The sequence below is a fragment of the Remersonia thermophila genome, chromosome 1 (assembly GCF_042764415.1).
Source record: "Remersonia thermophila strain ATCC 22073 chromosome 1, whole genome shotgun sequence".
Classification (NCBI taxonomy): Eukaryota; Fungi; Ascomycota; class Sordariomycetes; order Sordariales; family Chaetomiaceae; genus Remersonia; species Remersonia thermophila.
The window spans coordinates 2815301-2841264 of NC_092217.1; the positions used below are offsets into that span (position 1 = coordinate 2815301).

The following is a 25964-nucleotide window of genomic DNA, read 5'->3' on the forward strand; positions in this document are numbered from 1 at the left end:
TACATCAACCAGATGGCATCGGGATACCCAGGTAACGCCAGGCACTTTGCGCTAGAGCAATTGTCTCAGGTCCCGGGTATCTTGTCCGTCTGGCCAGCCGGAAACGACACCGAAGAAAAAGCTCAGTCAACCGACCAACCACCTGGCGTAGCACCAAAGGCTTCATTGGTCACGATGTATGGGCGACGTAGGTAAGTATGGGGGGGGGGGGGGGCAGAAGGTTAGGACGGGGAGTGCATCGAGACGGCGACGGATTCTCGAGCGGGCCGGGCGTGCCAGCGCGAGCGGAGAAGGGACAAGCGCTCGGCCGGCCCTTGGGGTTGCGGCTCTACCCGTCCGGGATACCGATGCCATGGTTAGTCAGTCGTTCAGCACTTTACGCGGGCGCGCCGGATCCTTGTGCACCAAGGGGGGGCGCAGCAGCATTTCCGGGCGCTACGGAAACCGGGGCGGTGGTGTATTATAGTATAACTACTAGCATGCCCAAAACGGGAATGGACGCTGCCGACTCCCCGCCCCACGGCACGTGTTCACGACTCATGTAGTTATTCATGTATTGATTATGGCATGCCGCTGGAATGCGGCGTCCTGTGGTCGGCGGCATGGGCGAAGCGGCGTCCTTGGTGGCTTATACGCGCTAGGCACCTTGGCTGCAGTTCTGCCGTGCTTGTGACACGCTGGCGCGGGCGAAACCGGGCAACTGGAACCATGGACCAACAGGGCTGAGCGTAGGGGTGTGAGAGAGAGGGAGACAGAAAGAGACAGAGAGACAGAGAGACAGAGAGGGTCTGAAGGGCCGTTCGGGGATAATATTCAGGGACAACAAAAAAGGCCAAAAGGCGTGTATTTCAAGGCAACTACTGCACCACCCTACCAGATCGGCGGCCTCGATGGGCGACTTGCCTGTTTCTAGTATCGGGTGCCTTCTTTCGAGTGCCATCACCATCACGCAAGAATCATCCATCGCCTCAGAGCCAGAGGGGGCGAAGGGAGGGGTGGCGACAACGATCTTGTGGAACGTTGGATCAGGCAGGATCAGGCAGAGATCTAACGCCGTGCATGGCCACATTCGTTTGTTGTTGTTGTTGTTGTTGTTGTTGCTGGTGGTGTGGTGGTGTGGTGGTGTGGTGGTGGTGTTTGGACATGGGACATGACGCCGTCCGGTGCGCAAGGCGTGGACGAGCAGAGCCGCATGGCCGGATTGGCCCGGCTGAGCAGTAATTGCGGCCTCGCAAGGTGCATCACGGAGGCGTTCCTCAGACCGACGGCCGAACGACCCGGCGAGCGGTCCTGCAAGGGCTGTAAACGAGGCATCTCGCCCACTGGTTTGCCAGGCTACCCATCTGCTCCAACAATATCTGTATTCATCATGATTGCCTTGACGCCCGGCTGCGCAGGCAAGAAGACGACGCCTTGTTTCTCATGCTCGGCGAACCATCCTCTCCAGCCGCTTCACCCTCGGCCAGTGAGAAGTTGCCTTTCCCAAGATGCTACCCTCCAAGAGGGGCGCAGGACAGCAATAATATTCAATGGCCGTTCCAAACGAACGACAGCCGGGCGGGAGATGGCGCCCGATGGTTCACACCATGCATAGGCCTTCGCCACCTCGCCGATGTCGTTCTCTCTTGTACACGAAAGCATTGGGGAATGGGTGAGAGATTCATGGGAAGAACCGGTTCCGCCGCCGTCGGGGCCAAGGTTGTACAACACCAAACCATCAACTAGGCAGAGCCCCTATGGTTCTTATAATAAGTCTTTGAGAAACCCCCGTCTATCATCATGGCCACCACCATCGTGCCGGGCACAACGTATACATCCAAGCCTCCCCCCCTTTGCATCTATTGCCCGGTTTCTATGCCATAACGAAGCCCTCCTCACCGATACATTGATCCAAAGAGATGCCTCATTGACATCAACACGCTAGGCTTCTTCTTGCCCAGGCAGAAACACCATCGCGCCAAGCGTCATCCCTCTTTGGTTCTGTTGACTCGCACACTCTCACCGGCATGAACATGTCACAAGGGCACCCCCCGCTACAACCTTCCCAGGCGTATCCGCCTTCGCCGGGGTTACCGCGCCATGCCAACCCGCCGGCCTACCCGGCAGAGGCCCGGTATTATTATGCCGGGCCATCAACAGGCTCCGACACGTCCTCGTACCAGCCTCAGCCACCGCCGCAGCTGCCTCCGGTTCAGCTATGCGACGTGCGGGAGCCGCGCGCGTTGACCGAGAGGCAGGCTACGGAGGAGCTGTCGACCTACTACGTCATCCAGATCGTCAGGACCCCAGAATCCAACGCTGGCAGCGGCACCAAGCTGAGGCCATTCGACAAGGCCCTGCGCCTCCTCCGCGACGACGTAACCAAGGAGGAGGCCGCTGCCAGAGTACGCGAGTTGAAGAAGAAGGAGAAGGGCCTCGGGGAGAAGCTGGCTAGCCTCTCCGAGCCGGAAAGGCGCCAGGTGGACAAAGCCCTGCACGACCTCCGGCTCCACGACGACGGGTGCTACCGCACCAGGCTGGTGCAGCTGGATCAAGAATGCCGGCTGGCCACGGCAAAGAGCGCCCACAACAAGAGCAAACACGCAACGGCTACCAAGTCCAAGCCGGACAAGGCGGAGGTCACGGAGCGCGTCAGCCTCACCGCCTACTTCAAACGGGAGCCACGGCGAGACGCTCTCGCCTATCTTCTCGAGGGGCATGCCTCGGCGGGAGCCCAAGAGCCATGTTCCGCGGCCAACGCGACGGCCCCGTACCCTCCACCGCCTCCCCAGCCCCCCGCCCCGGCCTGGGAGGCGGCCGCTCCAGGCCCGAGCGCCGGGGCTCACCCCCAAGAGCATCCACGGGGCCCCGGCGTGGTCGTGATCCCGCAGGACCCCCGGAGAACGCACCAACGCCTGCCTCTCAACGCACGCGGAGCCTATGCGGTGCACGTGCGCAACTATGGGCCTCGCAGCCCCCTCTTCGCTGACGAGTCGGTCGGATCTGACGTGTTTTCCTTCGTCGGCAACGACGGGGTGGATACGGACATCACGGTGCCGTCGAGCCGGGTCAGCGATGGCTCGTTCCGAAAAGGGTCGCCATCGCCCCGCCATTATTACCGGAGCGAGCGTGGTCCGCATGGCCACGCCGAGCCGGCGATACGCATCCAGGTGGCAGGGCGCAGAGGCAGGGCGCAAAGCCCCTGCGAGAGACGCCCTCGGCGTCAAGAACCGGCACGCGGCGAAGCCCAGGCATATTACGAAGGCAGGGCGCAAAGCCCCGAAAGGCGGCGGGGGCCTGGCGCCCCGGGACCCCACGCCCAGGAGCCAAGAGAGCCTGGACGCTTTCCGCCGCGCGGCCCCGGAGATGGGGTGCGAGGTCCAGAAGAGAGGCAGCCTCTCGCCTCGGGGCCGATACACAACGCTCGAGGACCTGCAGCAGCGCAGGGCCCCTCCACGACGGCGCCGAACCCAGCGCCTGTCCCGGCGCCTGTCCAGGCGCCTGTTCAGCCACCGGCGCAGGTCTCCGGCAGCGGTCCAACGCCGCCCACGGCCGCGGCTCCGCCAGGGCATCATCCGGCCCCGCACGGTCCGGCGCCCCCTCCGCAGCAGCATCCCGGGCAGATGCCGACGGACCCGGCCCGGCCGGGCCCCGGCTACACGCCGCAGCCGCCTCCGCCGCAGCCGCCGCCGGGCGTTGACCCCAGCCATCCACCTCGCCATGGCCCGCACCCCCATCCTGGGGCGCCGGGTGCCGTCCCGCCTCTTCAACAACCTCGGCACGTTCCTGCTCGGCACGTTCCTGCTCAGAGCGTCGCTCCGCCGGTCGCTCCGGCGGCTGCTCCCGGCCCTGCCCCGGCCGCAGCAGCGCAGGGCGTCCCCGCGGCCGGTTTTCCAGGGTTCTTCCACCTTGCACCGCAGAACCCGGGGCAGCCGTCTCGCCCGGGACCCCAGCCTCCGGCTCCCGGCCCGCGGCAGGCCTACCCAACGCATCCGGCCGTCCACCCCCGGGCAAGCCAGGGCAACGTCAACCCGGCCGGACCCGTCAGGACGGTTGCTCCCGCGGCCTCGGGGGCTGCGGCGGTCAGGAACCTTGAGCCCGAGCCGACGACGGTTCACAGCATCCACCACCCGCGTTCCCGCAAAGATGCTCCTCGGGGCCGGGGCCGGTCCCGGTCCCGGTCCAGCTCCTGGTCGGAGTCGCCGTCCCGGTCCCGGTCGCGGTCGTCAAACCGCGAGGACCGTCATGGACGAAAAGGCCGGCACGATCACGACCACCGCCGCCGCCGCCGCCGCCAAAGCCCCGATCGGCAACGGGAGCAGCGCCGAGCCAGAGATGGCAGCTCGCCAAAGAGCAGAAGCAGGAGCAGAAGCAGAAGCAGGAGCAGGAGCGGGGCCAAGACCCGCCATCACCATGACCGGAGCCAAGGCCGTGGCCATGGCCGTGGCCGGAGCAACGACCGATCGCGAGCCCAACGTTCCGAGCATCGTGGCCAAAACCGGCACGGTCGTCGAGAACGGAGCCCGAGAAGGAACCGCAGCCGTAGCCGCAGCCGCAGCCGCAGCTCAAGCAGGAGCTCAAGCAGGAGCTCAAGCAGAAGCTCAAGCGGAAGCTCAACCAGGTCCCATCGTCATCGCACCCGGGCCCCCCGTGACCGCGCTGCGGCGACCGGGGGAGGAAGAAGCAGCGCATGGCGCCACCGCAACCAGCCCGACGGCCAGCCCGACGACCAGCGCGACCGGCACCGCAAGAGGAGCCGCAGCCGCGGCCGGGACGGGAAGCGCCATCGACAGCACCAGGGCTACGACGACAGCGACAGAGGCAAGGAGAAGGAGGAGGAAGAAGAAGAGGAGGAGGAGAAGACGAAGAAGAAGACGAAGAAAAAGACGAAGCAAAAGGACGAGGAGCGGCGCCATCGCCAAGGCGACGTCGCCGACACGACGCCACGGGCTTCGCGCAGCACGGACCGGCCGCCATCGAGCGCGGCCCGCCGGCCAAGGTCCCCCGCGCGCGCGCCCTACCCGTCCTCCGAGGCTCCCGCCAGGTCGACCGTGCGCTTCCTGCCCGCCGAGGCCCCCGCCAGGTCGGGCGTGCGGTTGTTCGCCTCGGATGCGCCACCCCGATCGGGCGTGCGGACGGTCAACCCCGTCAACGGCTACGTGCGGCCCCGTTTCCTGGACGTGGGTCGGCGGAGGGAGGAGCAAGAGCAAGAGGAAGAGGAGGAGGAGGAAGAGGAAGAGGAAGAAGAAGAGGAGGAGGATGACAACGACGACGACCGTGACGTCTACGACGACCCTTTCGGCCGCGACAATGGCGAGATGGGCGGCGGTCGCGGCAGCGGTCGCGCCGCGAGCGAGCCGGCAAAGAAGGAGGCGCCTAGGGTGCAGAGCTGGCTCTGGCGCCCCGACGGCGTTGCTGCCGCCGGCGGCCGAGGGTCGAGGGGTTCCGGTTCCGGGTCCGGGTCCGGGTCCGGGTCCGGGTCTGGGTCCGGGTCCGCCTTGCGCGATGTCGACGGGGACGGGAAGAGGCATCCCGTCGTGCGGAACGGACCGTTGCGGAAAAAGAACAAGGAGGAGGAGGAGAAGGAGAAGGAGAAGGAGAGGGGCTCGTACGAGCGCGCGCGGCCCGGGGAGGAGCCTCGTGCGCAGCAGGGCTGGAAGAGGGAAAGGAGCTCGCGCAGGGATTCGGGCGTGGGCGTTGAGCGACCCGAGTTCTCTCCTCTGCCGCGGTCGTACGGGGAGGACGAGGACGAGAACCCATTTGCGCCGCGGCCTCGGCCGAGGGTGATGAGGAGGTACGAGGATAGGGATGGGAGGAGGTGAGTCGTTTGTCGTCGGGCGGAATGAAGAAAAGTAAGCGTAAGCAGCTATGGGTGGAAGGGGAAGGGGGAGTTCATGATGAGTTGCGTGCAGTTCTTCGTCTCTGTGTATATCCCTCAAGGTTCTGTCGAGATGAAAAAACAATAGAAACGAGCATGTTCATCGCCGTGGATTCGAGACCCAAGTCCAAGAGAGAGAGGCACTGCTTGTGTGTGTGTGTGTGTGTGTGTGTGTGTGTGTGTGTGTGTGTGCGCAACATGCATCCCAAGCAGCACGTTCTTCTTGTTGTATACATGACATTGATACACATCGGGATTATTCTACAATACACGACCCGCCGCCAACCAGCGCGGCGCATCTCTCCTCGCGGCCAAGAGGAAAAGACAAAGGCTGGCGGGGCAAGGCTCCATCTACCTCAGGTCGAACATGCCGCGCACGCTGGGGTACAGGTCCCTGGGGATGACGCCGTTGAGCTCGTCCTTGGTGAGCCACTGGAAGTCGGTGACGCCGCGGAGGTTGTCCTTGGTCAGCGTGACCTGGCCGGCCAGGATGCGGCCCTTGAGGTAGAAGATCTTGGTGCCGCGGTTGCGGAGGGCGCCGGTGGCCTCGTCCAGCTCGGGGGCCACGACGTGGTGCGCGACGGGCACGCGGCCCACCATCCACGTGTTCATGTTGACGCCGGCGGACTCGGCGAGGACGCGGGCGGCGGTCTGAAAAAGAAAAAGGCCGTCAGCGGGTCATCCAGCCCGTCGCGGTCGGTCAACGTCAAGAGAGGGAACGTACCTCATGCAAAGCCTCGTCCGTGGTCACCAGGCCCGAAGGAAACTCCCACCTCGCCTGCTCGCCGGACCCCTTCTTCACCACCAGGTACAGCGTCTTGTCGAGGGCGCGGTCCAGCCTCCGCGTGTCGGCCTTCTCGTCGGCCTCGGTCCGCCTGGGCATGGGCCGCTCGACGGGCACGCGGTCCTCGGCAGGGATGGGCTCGCCGTCCTCGCTGACGCGCACCTCGGCGTCGGCCAGCAGCTTGTCGCGGATGTTGTCCGGGTCGCCGACGGGCGAGCCCGCCATGACCTCGTCGTTCCACGCCATGCGGCCGCGGGGGTTGTAGCGGCCGATGTCCTTGGCGGGCACGCCGTGGCGCTCGCGCAGCTTGAGGCGCCAGTCGAGGTCGAGGGCCGTGTCGGGCTTGAAGTAAAAGGCCGGGCGGAAGGGGGCCGTCAGGCGCTCGTTGAGGCGCTTCTGGTAGAGGTAGAAGGCGGATTCGAAGGGGGTCTGCTCGCGGGTGAGGAGCGGGGCGCGCGTGAGGATGATGCCCGCCTGGATGGTGTAGTGCCGCGGGTTGGGGTCGGCGGCCTGCGGGGTCGCGGCGGTCGTCGAGGCGGGAGGGGTGCTGGCGACGGGAGGAGGTGACGGGGGCGGTGGTGAGGCGCGTGATGACGGCGAGGGCTGCTGGGAGGTGGACCCGGGGGCGGTGGACGCCTCGGTGGCATAGCGGCGGCGGGAGGCCGGAGTGGTGGTGGTGGTGGTGGCGGCGGCAGCAGTGACGGCGGTGCGGACGGGGATGGTGGTCGGTATCCTCGGTCGTGACGAGCGGGTGCACTGAGCGCAGATCCTCTGCGAGCCTGTCATGGGCCTCGTTAGCCATGCCCGTGACGTTCAATGGCCGGTGTCAAGCCTCCCCAAGCTCCGGGACCCATCCCCCCCCCAAGGGAAACCTACTCCTCAGCAGAGCCGACCCTCTACCCGGCGCCGACATCATGGTGGGTGGGTGGTAGTCGCAGCTCCGTCCCTCGTTCCCTCACTCGCTCCAAGGGCCGTCGGTATGGTTGTCGAGGAGAATTGCCGTGTCGAATGGCCGCGTCCAGGTCTTGTCTCGTCTTTGTTTTCTCACCTCCAACGCACCTCGGCGCTGTTCTCATGTATCTCTCTCTCTCTCTCTCTCTCTCTCTCATAACATGGCGGCCAAAAATCCCAAAGCAACATTTTCCCACTTGCGCCGAAGTCGACGGAGGACCCACTCCCCCCACTTCCCAGTACCTGTCTACACCGCCTTCTGTTTATGGGCTAGCGCGCTTCCAACGCACGTGCCATCCCTCCGTCTTGTTTTTTTTTTTTTTGGCGGGAGGGGAGGAGGGCCCTTTTTAAGCGGCAACCGCCGGGAGAAACTCGCTTCTCTCTCTCCTCTCTTCTTCTTCTCTTGTTTGGTAAGGCACTTTCCTTATCATCAAGACGGTTTCCTTGCTCCTCCAAAACGTCCTGATCATTTACGGTGCCCAGACCGACATTCGCGACTGATTCGCTAGCGGCTCCTGCGCCGAAAGGCTCTTTCTCCTACCGGGTGGCTGTTAGATAGTTGTCGCGCACATGCCTAGGCACATCTTCCATGGTTCCGTGACGTGTGAAACTCCCGGCTTAGGTTGTCATGGTGGCAACGGGCTCTCCCGCGCAGCGAGGCCGAGCCGCTGATGCAAGACGCACCTTGGCCTAGCCCGCGACGCAACAGTATTACCGTCCATGTACTTGGACACTGACTTGTTATTCATTGGTGTATGGACTGGGCGGGATGGAAGAAGGATGGGGTTCCGTGTTCTCAATGGCAAAACACCACAACAACAGCAAAAAAGTCTCCCTCTCCCCTCGTACCCGTCAGTCCGTCATGTCCTCTCTCCCTGTGCTCTCCCTCCATCCACAACCGCTCAACCCAAGCCAACACGCCCGAGCATGAAGCCCAGCATGCGCCTTCTGCCATGCCTGGGGTGTAGGCATGCTTCCCCCATACAGCAGCTAAAGTATGCAGTTGGTCCAAGCAAAAACCACCAGAATCCATAAGCCATGCTCGTCACTATCTACGGTGCGATTAGCTGGCTGCCTTGTAAAGAACCTACATCCCATTCAAAATGCCCCCTGGCACGCTTCAACTCCACACTCCCTTGGAATGCCAAACAATGCCTGAAAACAAGAATCCCATGCATGACCAAACTCCGTCACCCACCGAATCCGGGGGCGGATGTGCCATGCATACCATGATCCTGCCCGCCATGCCTGAAACGCCCGCCCCTCCCTCAAGACCCCCCATGGGAAGCACAAAACCCCTACGATGCTACCGACAACTCCTCCCTCGGCCCATCCATCATCGTTTCGGCGAGCACGGGCATGGTTGGGAGCCGGACGGCATCCAACGACGTCCTGTAACCCGCCGCCTCGCCTCCGCCTCGCCTCCGCCTCCGCCTCGCCCAGGGGCTCGAAACCCCGGCTCTTCAGGCCCGAGGCCACGACGCCCGCAGCCCCCCTTGCACAGCCCATCGGCCGGCACCTACGCCTGCAACGAAGCCACCGCCCTCGCCACCTCCTGCGTGGCCAGCCTCTCCCAGCCTCTCTGCGTCTCCTCGTCAATCTCGGGCGTCTTGACTTCTTCGTACAGCCTGCGCGAGATGTCGCGGTTGATGGTCTCGTATTGCTCCGCCGTCAGCTTCTGCGAGTGCCAGTGCGGCTTGAGCGCGCCCCGCACGATGCGGCTAATGTTCTCCTTCATCTCGCGCGTCAACGCCGCTCGCGTGGGCGATGTATTGTGCGACCTGGGTGCGCCGTCTGGCCCCGGTTCCCTGCCTCCCGCTCCCGGCAGCTGCCTGAGTTCAAGCGGGCCATGATTGTTGTTGTTCTTATTGCTGCTGCTGCTGCTGCTGCTGCTGCTGCTGCTGCTGTTGTTGTTGTTGTTGTTGCCGCCGCCGCCATTGCTGCTGCCGATGTTGTTTCCTCGTTGTCGATCCCGGCTGCGGCGCTCCGAGTCGCTGTTCTCGGGTGAAGATTGGTTCTCCCGTCGTCCGCGTTGCCGTGGGGATCCCGACCGGGCGTCCCGCACCGAGTCCAGGGACAACCCTCTCGTAGGCGAAAACGACGGCGGCGCATACACGGGCGCGATGTGCGAGCTCAGCGTCATGACGGGCGAGCTGGCCCGAACCGGCGGCGTGATGCATCCGGGGCTGTGCGACGGTGACCGAGCGGGCGATGTCACGTCGTTCACGCTCGGGATCGGTCCAAAGATGCGCGTGAGGCGCTCTTCGTCCGACGGCGTGCTCATCTCCACCTCTCTGAGCAGCGAAGACAAAAACGACGGCGCAGCGTCGGTTGTTGACGATGACAAGCCCGCGGGTTGGCGCGTCTGCTGCCGCCACCGCTCCTGCTGCTGCTGCTGCTGCTCTTGTTGTTGTTGTTGTTGCTGCGGCGTCTGGTTCGAAGGGCCGGGATCCCGGGAGGCGGAAGACGACGGCTCTCCGGTCTGAGCCGGCAGCCGCCGCGTCCTCGGCCGCTTGAGCTTCCTCTCGGGCTCGTGATGGGGTTCCTCCTCCCTAGGCTCGGCCGAGGCGGACCGCGACTTACGCTTGCGCGACTCCATGTCCCTGGCCTTCTCCAGGGCGCCCCAAGCGAGGCGCTCCTCGCGGCTCGTCGGGTCCGGCTGGGGCCGCTCGATCCATCGCGTCATGTTGTTGAGGAACACGTCCCTAGCGCCGAGGCGCGAGGCGATGTTGAGCCGCTGCTGCCAGCGCTCATGTTCTTCGCGCTCCCGCTCCCGAAGCTGGCGGGACCGGTGAAGACCCTCGAGGACCGCCGAATCCTCCTCGTCGTGGTAGTCGAGATCGAGCTCGAGCGCATCCCAGACGCGGCCCGTGATGCGACCCCAGGCTCCCTGCCACTCGTCCGACCGAGCCCGTTGCCTCGCGCGCCGCATGCTCGCCTGGGTGCGCGGGAAGTAATACCCCCGTCCAGACGGGCCCCGATGCCGGCTCGTCAGCGACGGGACGGCATCCGGCCCGAGGGCATGTTCGCACTCCATGCACAGCCATGGTCCTCGCGGAACCTCATCCAGGTCGATGCAGTGCGTGTGATAGGCGGCATCGCAGCTGTCGCAGAGGAGCAGCACCTCCTCGTCTCCGGTCGAATCGCATACAACGCAGCGGCTGTCGGCATAGTCGGCCGGGTCGGCCAGCTCCTCCATCCATTCCCGCGGATCAAGATCGGGAACCACGGGCGCTTGCTTCTTCTCCTCGACTTGGCGGGTAGAGATGACCTTGCCTGTTGCATGATGAGATTTCGTGAGCCAAAAAGTAAAAAAAAAGAAGAGAAAAAGAAAAAAAAGGGGGAAAAGGGGGGGCGATCCAAAAAAAAAAAAAAAAAAAAACATAATAAAAGAAAGAGAATTAAAAATTAAAAAAAAAAGTCCCCGATGCGCTCACAGGGGACGTCATGTCCTGTGTACATGTACACCCCGTAGCGCAGGCGAAACGTACCTCCAACCTTGTCATAGACGGTCACTGTGTGGACAGCTTGGCGGCAGATGGGACAGCTATTGGCCTTCTCGTTCCACTCCCGCAAGCAGCCGTCGTGCAAAACATGGCCGCAGGCCTCGATTTTTGCTACATGGCTGTCGCTGGCATGTTCCGATGCCGAGGCATCGTTTTGCTGGGTTGGTTTCACGAGAGGTTCGGCGTCGTCAATGTTGAAGGGCGGTTGTTGGTGTTGTTGCTGGGGGGGTTGGGGTTGCGCACCCGAGCCAGCGCCGGACGCCGGCGGGGCTGATGTCGCTGCTTCGTCCTCGATCTCCAGGGGTTCAAGGCAGATGATGCATTGATCAGCCATGGCTGACGGCACCCTGGTGAAACCCCAAATTTTGTTTTTTTTTTTGGACCGATTCAATCAAGAATGCAAATGGAAGAAGAAAAAAATCACATGCCCGGCGTGATTCCGGCTTGATTGTTGTTGATGTTGTTTGTGATGCGTTGATGGGGGTCGCAGCTCGTCGAAGGTCGCTCTCGGGAGGCGTGTTGCGCGGCGTCTCTGCGTAGGTACGGTGTCTGGCGCTGGTGCAGGGCCCGGTGCTGAGGTGCTGGGAGAGGGAAGTGGGCCACTGAGGAAGCGCTGCAGAAAGTCAAGTCGGGCTGGTTGACAGGAGAAAAGGGAGAGAGAGAGAGAGAGAGAAAGCGCACCCTTTGGGGCCCGGGCGTGGCTTTGCCGCCCGCCCATCCAACCAACCACCTGCATGCCTAGGTGGCTCGGCAGCTCTCGGAGGGCTGGCAGCTGGCACCGCTCGGCAAGGGACCGGGCCATACGCCGGGGCCTGAATGGGCTCTGGCGTCACATCCCGTCCCCGCGCGCTTTCGTTCAAGGGCCTCGTGACAGGCCGCGCTGCCCCCCCCGGGAAGCAGGGCAAGTTGCGAGGCTTCCCGTTTTGGTGCGCTCCCGTCCTCTCCGTCTTCTTATCTTGCCTTCGTTCACTATTACTGTTGATATTAACTATCTAGGTTAGGATAGAGAACCCCTCTCCGAATGTACACAGTACTGTGGTAGCTTGCTTCCCAGGGCAGGTCATAATTATCGCTTCTGCTGCGCCCGTACCTAGTCCATCCCGTCCAGCCCCGGGCGCCAAACAACACGCTACCACGCAAGGTTCGTCGTCCCTGCTGGCATCATTCCATCAAGATAAGGTAGGCAACAAGCACACAGTACGATAGATAGATGGATGCCTTGGGCAAGCGCTCAGATGGGAAGCTTTCCATGCTCCCGAGTCATGCCACCCGGGAGTCGTGGTCAACGACCCGACCGCAGAAGGGTTGGCGAGTCAGGGTCCGCTACGCAGGCAGACAGGAAGAAAGGACAACCTTCTCGCGTCCCATAACGTTATCCGACGCGGAAGAAAAGACGACTCAGATCGCCTAGTCTCTCCTCCGTGAGGGCTCATCCAAGACCGTTGGCGATGACTTGATCTCAGGCGCCTTTCATGCCATGTCACCCTGGGCGTTGATTGGCGTCGAGTAGTGATGAGCGTCTGTGATTCCGAACCACCTCAGGCGCTGCATTCCACAATAGGCACGCGGGTCGCTGCTGCGATCAACGGCGGAAACGCCTTGACCACAGGGGCCTTGGGAATGGAGCATTTTGATTTCATGAGCGGCATTGCCTAGCCGATGCCCAGAGTCCTCAGCCGACAACAAGAAGATGAGGAAGAAAGCGGACGCTCTCTGCAAGGCGCATCCAGCATTCTAGCACCTAGCACGGCCCATCTCGGTCGTCACACACATCCGGCTTCTTTGTGCCTGTGAAAAGCATCTTGGCCGTTTTTGAAATGGCATGTTCCACGCTGCTCCTCGCAGCCAGCAACAAAGGGAAACCCTGGTTGGACGTGGCCTTGGCCTGAGGCGGCCGGTTCCGGCGCTCAGAGAGCAGGCCGAACCGCCTTGCCGCATACGCCATGCCAGGGTCTTGTTGCGTGGATGGTCGGCAAAAACGACTTCACGGAGAAGCAAGCACCAAAAGCACCATAGGGGAACTCGAGAGGTTGGAAAGGGCCATGGTGATTCGGCAATTGCAGAGCCTGATGTCCGGCGACGGGAGGGATGGATAGCAGCCTCGACGGCCGTCATCACTGCAGGCATGACTGCGGCGCCGGCTGGTGTTTCAGCCTCGTGCACGATGCTGTGCTCGTCGGGTCTGGGAACTAGGTTGCTCAAACAAGTGGCATTGATCGACCCGCCGTACCCATTGGCTGTAAGTGTATCGCAGAGCCTCCGTTGTCCTTTTCCATGACACCAAACCCGAAAGCAGAAAAAGCACCCAGCTCCTTTCCCCTTTACACCTCGGTGATCTCGCGGAGACGGCGGAGAGTTGACCGCATGGCGGCAGCAGCAGGAGTCCTGTTTCGATGGTTAGACTTAGGCGCCGGGCCCGTGGCATCTCTCCCGGCGCAGGATGACTTACGCGACGGTGTAAGCACCACCAGCCATGGTCTTCTTGCAGGCCTTGCAGGACTGTGCATGGTCAGCTGCGGCTCGTACAACATATCCCCCGGTCCGCTTCGTAGGATGGGGAGGTGGCCATCAGGTTCCGTGATGGTGAGACGTACCCAGATGCCAACAGCTGTCCTCCGGACGCTGTCCTTGCCGCAGAAGGCTAAGCAGAAAAAAGGACAAGTCAGCCACTCTGCCCCAACGGATATCCGGCAGCAAGATCGGGCGCGCGGGTGCGCGTGGTGTATCTGGCATCGTGGCCGATTTCGGTGGGAGGCACATACTGCAAGTGTACTTGGCGTGCTGGGCAACTTCCTGCTCTGCGGAGGTTGTTAGCAACCGTGGATGGCAAGGCGCTCGATTTCCAGGGTGTTGGTGTTGATTGCACTTACTCTTGACAAGCTTACGGAGCGAGGCACCGTACCTGCGCCGGGTGTCAGCCTCCCAACATTTTGCTCGGTTCTGGATGTGCCCTCGACGCGCCCCGCCCCCTTCGCCCTCCGTCCCAGAGTCGCCGGCCTGGGCGTCTGAAAACCGCCGCTCCGTCCGCTCAACGAGCCGGAATGGGAGAGAGCGCAGAGATGCCCGGTATGAGCCCTCCTCGCAGTGCCTCCCAAGAGGCCTTCAGCGAGGCGTCCCTCCTCACCAGCTTGCATCCTTGGATGCAAGCCCGCTCGAGACCCAGATCCATCGCTATCGGACGTGTCGTCTCCCAAACCGACTCTGCCAAACCCAATCTAGAACTCGAGGACGGAGGGGAGATCGTCGAGGGCGCATCGAAAGCCAACGGGGAGAGGCCGAAAAAGGGTGGTAGGTTACTGACCTCGTGCCGTACTATTTTCGCAGAGTTCGTTAGGACGCCGCCCACGAAGCGCATCGCAGACGGGGACACCGGGAGGGGAAAGGAAAAGCCGATTACGTACCTTGCCGGAGATGCCGACCTTCTTCGTGCGCTTGGACATCTTGACTGGTTTTTAGGGTGGTGAAGTCGATGTTGTAAATGGGCGGCTTGCTGCGGGTCGTGGGACGGCGGGATGTTGTCGACGATTTTGAGAAATGTCGTGTGCAATTTTCTGTGTGCGGACCAGGGGGTCCATCGGACGGGGCCTGGGGCTCTCTAGGCGGGCGGGTGGAGCCGGGTGTTTTCCCCGAAGAATTTCCGCCCAGCAAAAAGCGGGGCCCGGGCCCAACCCCAGGGCTCCATGGCTCGGACAAACCAAGGTGGGGATTTTGTGCGATCAGCTGCCAACAGCTCGTTTTCCCCATCTGCCGGCCTGCAAGCCAGCTGGCTCGGCCGTCCAGCATGTCTCGCTCTCTCTCTGTGTGTCTCTGGTGTGTGTGTGTGTGTGTGTGTCTGTCTGTGTGTGGGCTGTCTTGACGGAACCTTGATTTTGGTGATCTTCGCTTGGGCCCCAAAAGCCTGGTTGGATAGGTGACCCGAGCAGCATCTGGCATCTTGGGGTTTTGGTCTTGGTGTTCCTGCGTGTTGGCTCCGTCTCTTGCGGAAGCAAAGTGTCGGATGCCGTCTACCCATCTCAAACAAGCATCCAAAGGCTCATGAAGCTTGCGTGAACAAAAAGCTAGATTTCACACGCAGAAAACGCCCTACGTGGATCGTTGCAAATCGCACGCCATCCCTTCACTTTCGTACTTGGAACATTCCGCCTTTCATTGATACTGACCTGACCTGACCTGGCCTGGCCCGACGTACCCAACTTACGACCAAGCCCTCCTCACCCTCTCATCACCGCTGCCATGTCTCCCAAACAGCACAACCGCCAATACGACCTCGTCGTCTACGGCGCCACAGGTAGCTAAGCAACCCCGCAACCCCAGCCCAACCGTGCCTCGGGACTCCCCTCCTCCATTCCCGCGTCGGCGGTGCTGACAAGGGGTCCCTCCAGGCTACACCGGCCGGTACACGGCCCGGTACGTCACCACCCACCTCCCCACCAACCTCCGGTGGGCCGTCGCCGGCCGGTCCCAGGCCAAGCTCGAGGCCGTGGCGGCCGAGTGCGCCAAGCTCCACCCGGACCGGCTGCCTCCCGCCGTCGAGGTGGTCGGCCGGCCGGAGGGTCCCTCGGCGCGCGCCGAGGAGGACGAGCTCGCCGGGCTGGCCAGGAAGACCTTCATCCTCATCACCACCGTCGGCCCGTACGGCCGGCTGGGCGAGCCCGCCTTTCGGGCGTGCGCCGAGAACGGCACCCACTACCTCGACGTGACGGGCGAGGTCCCCTTCGTGGCGCGCATGCTCCGCCGGTACGAGGCGGCGGCGGCGGCCTCGGGGGCGCTCATGTTCCCGCAGATCGGCATCGAGTCGGCCCCGCCCGACCTCGTCGCCTTCGCCCTCGCCTCGGCCGTCCGCGCGCGGTACGCCGCCTCGCCGACCGCCGACGTGGTCGTCTCGCTCCACCAGCTCAAGGGCGGGCCGTCCGGGGGCACCATCGCCAGCGCCCTCGGCCTGCTCGAGAACTTCTCCCTGTCCGAGGTCCGCGCCGCCTACGCGCCCTACGCCCTCTCCCCCGTCCCCGCGCCGACGCGGCGGCCGCCCCGTCCCGAGGCCTCCCTCCTGAGCCGCCTCACCGGCCTCGTCACCGTCCCCCACCTCGGCCTGCTCACCACCTCGCCCGCCGGCGCCACCGACGCGGCCTACGTCCAGCGGTCCTGGGGCCTGCTCTCCTCCCTGCCCTCGCGCCGCGAGACCCAGGCCTACGGCCCCAACTTCAGCTTCCGCGAGTACATGCGCCCGCCCCGCGGCGGCGGGTGGCTCTCGGGCTTCGCGACGCACCTGTTTCTCATGGTCCTGGGGCTGGTGATGGCGACGCCGGTGCTGAGGAGCCTCGCGAAGCGGTGGGTGGGAATGCAGCCGGGTCAGGGGCCCGAGGCGGAGACGGCCGAGAAGGACGAGCTCGAGTATCGCGCGGTGGCCACCAGGGATGGCGGAAACGGGGAGAAGGTGCTCTGCCGGGCAGGGTATAAGGGGAGTGCCTATTACTGTGAGTTCATCAGCTGCTTGTCGCTTTTTTTTTTTTTCTCTTCACATTGTTCGCTCTGGACCCGCGCGGAGAGGCCATGGGGGATGCGCTAACGGATTCCATAGTTACGGGCATCCTGGCAGCCGAAGCAGCAGCGACGATCCTTCAAGAGGATCTCGATCTGCCCGGGGGGGTGTACACGGCAGCGTGCCTAGGACAGCCGTATATCGACCGTCTGGAACGGGCCGGGTTCCGCATCGAAACCTGGCCTCTCGAGGAGAAAGGCTGGGGAGACGATATGTAACTCATCGCTGAGAGGACATGCCGGCTGGCGGGGATACAAATGCAATGCATTGCAAGAACGAGAAACAAAAAGCTATAGGGTATATCTATCATCTAATCATAACGCCATCTCTGTCAACGTCTATGCCTCGCCCCGCGTCCATCTCTTCATTCGTCACGGACGCTCGCCACCGAAATCCACGCTGTCCTGCTCTTCGCCCTGCCCCACCACTCGGACCACCATGCTGGCGGACTCTTGCGCTCTCCCCTCTCCGCAGGTCTAGCGTCATTCTCATCCTCGTCCTCCTCCGCGCTCTCATGCACGCCCTCCTCCGTTGGAACCCCCTCGGCCATGCCACCGCCATGAAGCTTGTAGTCCCTCACCATCGCCGCCGTCGCCAACACCGGCACGCACGCCGCGAGCGCCACCCACAGCAACACCGTTATGGTTTCCTGATACGACCGGCAAATGGCCTCTCGCTCGGGGCTCCCCCACGCGTAGCTTCGCGCGACGATCACGCTGGAGTAGATCCTGGCAGCCTGATCGCGGACGTGCTCGGGCAGGTAGGCGACGAGCTTGGCGGGAACCAGGCGGCCCCAGATGGCACCGGATACGGCGGACCCGACGGCGGCGCCGACCTGGCCCATGGTCAGGAAGGACGCGGTGGCGACGCCGACGTACTGCTGCGGGTGCAGGTGGCCCACGTCGGCGCTCGTGGCGGCGGCTTGCACGACGAGCTGCGTGGCCACGTGAAGCAAGCCCGCGCCGGAGCCGAGAACCGCTTGCGCGGCGAATAAGACGGGGACCGAAGCGTCGCGGGTGCGGGTGTGGACGAGGATCATGACGGCCATCGTGTAGAGGGCGGCGCCGGCGACGATGAAGGGGCGGGGTCGCGGAGCTGCGAGGCGGCGGATGATGAGGGAGGCGAGCAGGGCCGCGATGGTGGAGGCGAATGAAAAGGTTTGGGTGATGGGTCCCGCGCGGGAAACGGGCAGGTTGAGGGCGACCAGGAGGTACGAGTAAAAGTAGGGCTGCACGGCGATGTAAAAGACGGCAAAGTAAAAGAAGCCGAGCGCGCAACCGGCGCAGAAGGTGCGGGATTTCAAGAGCTGGAGCGGGAGAAGGGGATGGCGTGCAAGGCTGGGGCGGGACTCCCAGAGCGGAAAGACGACAAGAAGAACGGCCCCCGCGAACATCATGCCCAGGAGCTTCGGGTCGTGCCAGCCGGAGGGCGACCTCGAGACGAGGGTGAGAGGGATGAGGATCAGCGAGAGGCCGCCGGAGAAGAGGAGGGTGCCGCCGACGTCGAGGTCATGGAACAACCGCCTCGCCAGCGCGCTTCGGGGCAGGCCCTCGTGGCCGCGGGGTCGGTGCTGCTTTCGGGCGAGCAGGCCCATCTTCTCGGCCTTTCGGCCGTTGAGGAATAAGCTCAGGGCGAGGGGGAGGAATGCGATGGGAAGGATGACGGCCCAGATGGCGTATCCAACGCGCCATGAGGTGGCGGCCAGGATCGCCGCGGCGATGGCGGGACCGATCCAAACCGTCACGAGAAACGGGCTGTCGGGGAGGCTCGAAAACAGGGCGCGATTCAGAAAGTCGCTGGTGTCGGCAATGAAGACCTGCTGCAGGATCTGCAGGCCGGTCGACCCGGCCGAGTAAAAGATTTGGGCCGAGGCATACGTCTCGACGCTCTGCGATGCGGCCATCTGCACGTAGCCGAGAACGCAGAGCAGGACCGAGATGCAAAAGGCCTCCAGGCGGCCAAACACGTCGGCAACCTTGGCCATGGGCGGCTTGATGACGGCTTGACCGAGTCAACAACGAGGGCTTGCGCGCGGGCCAGAGGGGCTTGGGACTCTACCGTTGACAACCCCCTGGACGACGTAGACGGTGGACAGCAACGAGTGGTTGTTGAACGAGCTGACGGCAAACGCAGCCAGCGAGTACGTGACCTGGCTCTCGAGCGACACGGTGAACGCCATGAGGAAGACGCTATGGTTCGCAGAACCGTGTCAGCGCAAGCGGCCCGAGGCAGGAAACCAAGCGCGCGACAACCCGCTCGCTCCCTCCCATTTGATCCCCCGCGAGGCTTCTTTGCTGGAGGCTGCCCAACCTACCCAAGATACGCAACAACAAGGGCCCGTTTCGACCACGTCCGCGCCAGAGCCTCGATTTGGCGAACGCCGTCCTGGACGTCCGAGTCATTGTCGCTCTCGGCCCCGGCAAGGACGCTGCTCGCGGAGCGCCTGGAAAGCGCCTCAGCCGCCGTCAGGGTGCCGTAGTCGCGGTCGTCGCGCAGCCCTTGAGCGAGGGGCTTGTCCATGTCGTCGCCTGAGCCGGTCATGCTCGTCGAGGTTGCGTGCTGTATACCGGATGGCTATTCCAAGCTAGGTAGGTAGGTATGTATTCGAACAGGAACAGGACTCGGGCCCCACAGCGACCGACCGAGGCATGCAAATGGCAGTCGGTTTGCCCTTTGAAGAGCTGTTGGAAGGGGGGGGAGAGAAGAGGTTGCTATTGTCTCAGGCAAGAAGAATGCGGACCGGTTTGAAACGCCCCCATGGATTCGCGATGCTGTATACTGGCTGATGTGCGAGGACGGAAGGTTGCTAAAATTGTCTGCGCAGAGGATAGGGGGCGCGTAAAGGAAGATCCGAACGACAGTCGGGCTGAGATACAGAACCCGTGTCGCTCTGATGGGGAGTGCAGACAAGAAGAGAGGAAGAGGGAAAAAAAGAAAAAAGAAAAAAGAAAGCAAGAGAGGAGAGAGTAAGACGACAAGAGACCAGCGCGATCCTCGGTCTCGGGACGGAAGTGTGGTTGCAAACAGTCTCCAAGTTACTACCGTAAGCATTTGACTCATTTGGGCCATCAGACAGCTGACAGGCTGAGACGCCCCCATTCCGGCCTGGTGCGGTGTGCCCGTTGCTCAGGTGCGCCCAGGTCAAATGTGTGCCGAGCGTTGGTTTCCCCATGCCCATGAAGGGGGGAAGGGGGGGGGGAAAGGATGGGGGGGGGGGAGGGATCCAACCATCCATCAGGTCTGAGGAATTTGAAACCTCCAAGGTTGTACTCCGTAGCCAACTCACCTACCTACCTGCCCAAGTTGGCGGCCAGGCCAGGCTTTCCATTTCCCACCTCCGACTTCCCCGTCTTGTTTCCCTGCGTGACACAACCAGCCGTTCGAGCAAAGGAAAGCCACGCAGCGTGTTCCTTCCTGATCCCGCCAGAAACCTACCAAGCCACCCGCTCCTTTTCCCGCGGGGGGAAAGGGAGGGGGGAAGGAGGGGGGGGTTGGAGCAACCCGCGTGGGTAGGTGAAGAGCAAAGAAAGGGCGGGCAGGGCAAACAGGGCAGGGCCCCGACGATGGCTGGGTAGGCAGTCGCCAAGTGGATCTTCGCGGGGTCACCCGTCCCTGGTGGGTCATGCGGTTACACAACACGATTGGCTACAGATCATCAGATAACTCTCACGAAGACCGTCCCATCCTTCACATGTTTGCCACGGCGCCTTTCTTCGGGCTAGCCCGTCGGGTTTGGGGGGGGAAGGGGAGAAGGGGAGAAGGGGAGGTTTTGTTGAGGGTCGGGTGTCGTGTCCACATTTTTTTGTTCTTCATCAATTCGATGACCCAGTTCAGCCCAAGTACCTAATTACCTACCACAGTAGGTATTACCTTAGCGAATGCTCTACCTACCTACCTAGGGAATCACCCAAGAGCTGATTTCCAGGTTTAGGTCCCGCGCGGATTTCTCTCCCAGGGCACGTCGCTTGCATCAGGTCTCACTTCGGCTTGGATGCACTGCTGCACCCAAGGAAAACCTCGACAGCCGCGCAAGCCGTTCCCGTCGGCTGCACGGTCCCGTCGTACGCCGTGCGGAGACCTACCGAGGACCCATGTCCCGTAATCTTCAAAATCGCACGGCGACAAGCTCGGGACGTGGCCACGGCCCGACGGAAAACCCCACGCCAACCTGAGTCAGGGCCAGGCACCGCAGAAGGGCATCATCGCACCGCATCCCTTCGTGGCTGAAACCCTCCAGAGAGGGTATCGCCATCAACCCATCAACCCATCAACACGGCACATAGCTGGCGAGGCGCAAAACCGTCACGCACCGAGAAAAACCAAAGAGCTGGTTCCGCAGACATATCCGCGTCCAACACACGGAACGCGCTCATGGGAAAGAGAGGCATACATGGCACCAGAGGCATGGCAGAACAAAGACCATCCATTCCATTCGCCGCGCTAATCCATCCTACCATACTCCTATTCCAACCCCTTCCCCCCCCAAACCTCATAAGTCCGCATCTTGCGTCGACGTGGCTCTCTCGTTCAGCCATCTTCCTCATCCATCCAGGCAGCAGATTTCCACCGCGTTCCTAAGCGCCCACCAAGTCCCGCCCCCCGCCCCCTTGTAAACGCTTGCCCTCCACCCACAAAGGTATCCAAGAAATGCCCGGCTAGGATGTGGAGAGGAACCGCCTTCAAAAAAGAAATAAAGCAGTGAAAGAGGAAAACGGGAAAGGGGGCATGAAGTGTACCAGAGTTCCGAGGAATATATATATGGGGAGGTGGCCAACAACAACAATCAGGGAGGAATGCCAAAAAGCCAGAGCGAGAGGAAGAAAAAGTAAGTGGTATCTTCAAAAAAAGAAAAAAAGATCAACAAACCAACCGGCTGCAGAGCAACAGCGCATACGCTACAAGTCCCAGAGAATAAAAATATTATATCCCCCGAAAAAAATCGCAAAAGAACAAAAAAGGAGCCAGCAAGACAGCCGGAAGGAAACAGAGAGGGCAAGGGGCAAAGGGCAAGGGAGTTTCCTCCCCCCCCCCCAACTCATCATGCTTCCTCCATAATGCCACCTTCCCCGCCGCCCTCTTCCCTCCACTCCCTGCTCTTCTCCGTCAATTTCTTGACACCGCTGATCCTGCCCGCCCACAGGCCCTCGATGGGCGTGCGGAACGTGAAGGCCCGCTGCGAGCTAATCACGCCGATCGCCTGCAGCACCGCCTTGCGGCTGTCCCGCCCGAACACGGCCGGGTGGTTGATCCACTCGAGGCTCGCCTCGAGCTCGGCATCCAGCGCGGCCACCGTGGTGGGGTCGATGCCCGTCGAGGTTCCCAAGCCCAGGCCGTCGTTGGAGCGGGTCCGCGGGAGGCTGAGCTGCGGAGGGAAGCCCGGGCCCGAGGTGGGGTTGGCCGAGGTGGGGGAGGGGGTGTTCTTCCGGTCCGGCGTGCCCGAGGCGGTCGGGGAGCCGTCGTTGCCCGGGTGGGGGGTGGAAGGCTGGGACTTGCTGGGGGGCCCGGGAGGGACGGGGGGCAGGCCGCCCTTGCCGAGGCCCTTCAGGATGGAGCGCGTTTCGTTCAGGAGCCGGTGCGCGTTGTCGTGCTGGCCGCGGGTGACAAGGGTGAGGGCGCGGCTGAGCATGTCGGAGGTGAGCAGCTCCATGCGCCGCTGGACGACGTGCGGGTGCGGCGGGATCGGCGGGCCGTTGCCCCACGGCTTCTTGGAGTTGGAGGGCGGGAGCATCGTGATGGCCAGAAGGCTCGGGCGCGTGTGCTGGGTCGAGCCCTCGCGGAGTATGTCGCCCCAGACGAGCTCGGCTTGGATCAGGGGCACCTCCTCCACCGACACGGTCCGCTGCTCGTCTTGGTCGACGGGGCCGCCCAGGGCGTCGAGCGCGGACACGATGTTGTCCCAAGGGTCCTGCGGTAGCTGCTCTTGGGACGACGTGTCGGGCATGATGACGAGCTGCACGAGAATGTCGCGCTTGTCCCCGAAGCGAAGGTCGCCGAGCGACGCCTCGGCGTCGCGGCCCGTCGCACGCTTCGTGATCTGCAGGGCGCCGCTGATCTTGTGGAACTTGGCCGGCGAGCCCTCGGGAAGCCGGAGCTTGAGCTTGACGTTCTGGTGCGACAGGGTCTGCATGGCGCCGAGGCACCCGGCGAGGCACTCTCGGAGCATCATCCAGTCCTTGACGTACGTGTACAAGGCCTTGGTCCTTGTTGACAGCTCGATCATGGTGTCGGGCTTGTGGGTCATTCCGAGGCCGAAGGAGTGGATGGTGATTCTGGCGCATGGTAGGTTAGCCTTTTCTTCCGTCCGTGGAACCAAGACGAGGGCACAAAAAAAACACATACTTGGCCGCTTCCGCGCGCGACACGACAAAGTCGACGCTGTCGGCATCCGACGTCGACGCATCGCTAATGAGCATGATGGTGGCGATGGGGTTGTTGTACTTGCGGCCCATGAGGAGGTCCATGGCGACGTTGGCGCCCTCGACAACATCGGCGCGGTGGCTCTTCTGGCCGACCGGCTTGATGGAGTTGAGAACGTTATTCCAACCAGGCCACGCCTTGGTGGTCATGCCCACGATCGGCACGCCGCCGCCCGAGGATCCAAAGGTGACGAGGCCCATGCGGTCGCGCTCGCCGAGCGACTGCACCATGAACCGAAGCGCATCCTTGACCAGGTTGATCTTGACGCCCTGCATCGAGGCCGAGATGGGGACCACGACAACGACATCGACGGGCACGTGGATGGAGGGCATCGGGCCGCGCGCAAAGTTTGTGTACTCGGTCGGGGCTGTCGTGACCGACTTGGCGCCGCCCCAGGACGAGGCGAGGGACGAAACGCGCTGCGGCCGGGCCGACCCGGGGGCGCGGTGCCACTCCTCGTCGTCCGTCTCGGAGAACTCGCCGCGGTCGTAGTCGGGGCTGCGGAGCGGAGAGATTTCGACAGCGTTCAGGTCGAGCAGCGCCTGCTGCCACAGCTTGAGCTGGTTGCGGTTTTCGAAGCGGAGGTGGAACTGCGGAAGCTCGGCGACCGAGAGGCTGAGCGTAAGAATGTTCTCGTCGATGGAGCCCGTCTCGGACACCTCGTTGAGGTGCTTCTTGATGAGGATGGAGCCCTTGAGCGTGCAGCGCGTCGTCTTGCGCGGCGCGCCGTCGTCGCCCCCCCACTGGCTCTGCTGGTGGGGGACCTTCTTCTCCTTGACGCAAATGAGCATCTCGGCAAACAGGAAGCACTCGAGCTCCTGCCACGACACCTTGTCCTTGCCCACGCGAAGGGTGCCGTAGAGCCTGAGCTTGCCGAAGCGGCTAAAGTCCAGCCCGTGCCAGTTGTCCACCTTGTTGCGCAGGCTTTCGGTGATCTCGGCGAGGACCTCGGGAGACTCGTACGGAACGAAGCGGGGCGGCGGCACGGTCCGAACAGGCGACGGCGACCGGATCGATTCTTCGGGCCGCGGCGCGATGGACGGCGCCGCCAGCTGGAGGTCCTCCGGGTCCGGCCGCCACTTGTTGTCGGGCACCTCGACGGTGACGAGGCAGGTGAGGGTCTGCTGTTGCCTTGACCGGCTGATGGTCGGGTACTCGGAGCGGACGGTCACGGTCGGGGCCGGGATGGGGTTCCGGGCGACGGCCCGGGGGCTGGAGAGCGACGTTTCCATGGCCTGGACGTCGTAGTCGTGCCGGCGCGGCGGCCCGCTCTGCATGGTCTCGGGATATCCGCCCGAAGATGCCACGCCCGTGGCCTCGCTGTCGCTTCGCATGTGGCGTTGCCCATGGTAGCGGGGCTCGGATAGCCCGGTCTCGCGGCTGTCGTGGCTGTCTCGCTGGCCGGGCCGGGAGCCGGGACCTGGCCGAGCGCTAGAGCCGCGGCTGCGCGGCCGCTGGGGATCCTCCCAAGCGGTCGATGGGGTCGGGGTTGGCGTGGCTTGCGACCGCATGTCGTTGACGGACATGGCGCGCACCATGCTGCTGATTTTCTCTGCCGAGCGGGTTAGAAAGAACGAGCGTCGTTCCGCCGGGGGCGGCGCATCGACTCACCGATATCCAAAACGTTGCCGCCGCGGCTGGTGTCGAGATGAAGGGGCGAGTTGCAGCTCGGGCAGTACTGGCCATCGAAGCCCTGGATGAACTCGTAAAAGCAGGCCTCGTGGGACACATGGCCGCACTGGAACTGCAATATCCTCTCGCCGCGGAGGGTGTGCTCGAGCGGCTCCTCGCAGACGGAGCATTCGCTGCCTACAAAGGTGCGCTCTCGGCGCCCTCTGCTCCGGTCGGAATTCATGGTTGGGGTGGCTGATCGCTGGCTGCCTTCTTGGGAGCGAAGCGACCTGACGGAGTTTGATCGATGCGACGGTGCGCCGAGAGTTCCGGTGGTGATGGAAAAGCCTTTGGGAGGGGAGGGAAGGTTAGCCGAAGCCTTGTCGTTGGGTTCCGCGGAGGGGAAGCCAGCGAGCCAGCCGTCGTCCAGACGGCAAAGCGGTCCGATCCCAGGGGGGGGACCCGAAAAGGCGCGGGGCTTGATGCGCAGGAGCACTCACTCTTCTCTGGGTAGGTTGGTGTGCCGTAGGTTCTTGCTGAAGCGATGCTGCTCGCGTAGTCGTAGGTCGGCTGGCCGAGGTCCGATCCGGGAGCGCGGCGGCTACCAGACCCCGCCGTCGACGAGTTGGAAGTCGCAAATCCTCCGAGCTCTGAGAACAAGGACCGGTGGACGTCACGGTCTGCGTATCCCTGGGCCTTGCTGGTGCGAGATCTGAGAGACCTGCTGAACATGTGGGGGTTGGGGCGGAGGCGAGGAGGCCGACGCTGGTCGGATGGTGGTGGCGGATCGCTCTACCGTGGTTCTCTGGAGGGCGAACGAAGCCTGGCGATGCGCAGGTGCTGCAGCCGGCCAAGATGGATGGGTAGAAGGTGGGACTTTGTCGGCGGTAGGGGAGCGATGGTACTGGCCCCAGGGGATCGTCAGTCGGGGTTGTCGCAGGCCACGAATGTCTCGCTTCCTCCCGTCCCAGAGGGCAGGTGCCGCAAAAAAAAGTTCCTTGGGTTGAAACTTGCGCGGGGCGTGTTTCAGGGGCGGTATCAACAATGCGGCTGTAGATCCAAACGATGGAAGCGGGGCATGGCGGCGCTGGCTGGGAACTGTGTCGTCGGGGCAGAGCCGGGATCTGCAAAAGACGCCAGATCTATCTGGAATCTCCAAACCCTCCCTGGGCTGCTGCTGTCGATGCGTGTGATGGCGTTGGAATCTTCTTGTACTCTCCCTGTGCCTCGGCCCTTTCTTCCTTTTTTGGCGTGTTTCTTATGACTTCTCTGCCACGCCCTTTCTTGTTGTCCGATCAA

The 25964-nt window shown here is 63.0% G+C and overlaps 7 protein-coding genes across 7 annotated transcripts; 2 read left to right on the forward strand and 5 right to left on the reverse strand.

Moving 5' to 3' along the window:
* Positions 1 to 2006: 2006 nt before the first annotated feature.
* Positions 2007 to 5801, forward strand: VTJ83DRAFT_800 (uncharacterized protein; the record flags this gene model as incomplete). Its single annotated transcript, XM_071014484.1, has 1 exon — positions 2007 to 5801. The coding sequence occupies one exon, from the start codon at positions 2007 to 2009 to the stop codon at positions 5799 to 5801; it is 3795 nt and encodes a 1264-aa protein (XP_070870153.1).
* Positions 5802 to 6208: 407 nt separating this feature from the next.
* On the reverse strand, positions 6209 to 7557 carry VTJ83DRAFT_801 (mitochondrial 54S ribosomal protein mL46; the record flags this gene model as incomplete). Its single annotated transcript, XM_071014485.1, has 3 exons — positions 6209 to 6508; positions 6582 to 7420; positions 7518 to 7557. The coding sequence occupies 3 exons, from the start codon at positions 7555 to 7557 to the stop codon at positions 6209 to 6211; spliced, it is 1179 nt and encodes a 392-aa protein (XP_070870154.1).
* A 1554-nt stretch (positions 7558 to 9111) lies between these two features.
* Positions 9112 to 11432, reverse strand: VTJ83DRAFT_802 (uncharacterized protein; the record flags this gene model as incomplete). Its single annotated transcript, XM_071014486.1, has 2 exons — positions 9112 to 10868; positions 11084 to 11432. 2 exons carry the CDS (start codon positions 11430 to 11432, stop codon positions 9112 to 9114), a joined length of 2106 nt encoding a protein of 701 aa, XP_070870155.1.
* A 1987-nt stretch (positions 11433 to 13419) lies between these two features.
* Positions 13420 to 14538, reverse strand: VTJ83DRAFT_803 (60S ribosomal protein eL43; the record flags this gene model as incomplete). Its single annotated transcript, XM_071014487.1, has 7 exons — positions 13420 to 13483; positions 13548 to 13597; positions 13693 to 13739; positions 13861 to 13896; positions 13969 to 14000; positions 14400 to 14410; positions 14500 to 14538. The coding sequence occupies 7 exons, from the start codon at positions 14536 to 14538 to the stop codon at positions 13420 to 13422; spliced, it is 279 nt and encodes a 92-aa protein (XP_070870156.1).
* A 793-nt stretch (positions 14539 to 15331) lies between these two features.
* VTJ83DRAFT_804 (uncharacterized protein) lies at positions 15332 to 16855 on the forward strand (the record flags this gene model as incomplete). The annotated part of the gene is made up of 3 exons (XM_071014488.1): positions 15332 to 15386; positions 15481 to 16572; positions 16677 to 16855. 3 exons carry the CDS (start codon positions 15332 to 15334, stop codon positions 16853 to 16855), a joined length of 1326 nt encoding a protein of 441 aa, XP_070870157.1.
* A 146-nt stretch (positions 16856 to 17001) lies between these two features.
* On the reverse strand, positions 17002 to 19178 carry VTJ83DRAFT_805 (uncharacterized protein; the record flags this gene model as incomplete). Its single annotated transcript, XM_071014489.1, has 3 exons — positions 17002 to 18638; positions 18696 to 18826; positions 18952 to 19178. The coding sequence occupies 3 exons, from the start codon at positions 19176 to 19178 to the stop codon at positions 17002 to 17004; spliced, it is 1995 nt and encodes a 664-aa protein (XP_070870158.1).
* Positions 19179 to 21675: 2497 nt separating this feature from the next.
* VTJ83DRAFT_806 (uncharacterized protein) lies at positions 21676 to 25397 on the reverse strand (the record flags this gene model as incomplete). The annotated part of the gene is made up of 4 exons (XM_071014490.1): positions 21676 to 22906; positions 22977 to 24606; positions 24666 to 25013; positions 25166 to 25397. 4 exons carry the CDS (start codon positions 25395 to 25397, stop codon positions 21676 to 21678), a joined length of 3441 nt encoding a protein of 1146 aa, XP_070870159.1.
* Positions 25398 to 25964: the final 567 nt, after the last annotated feature.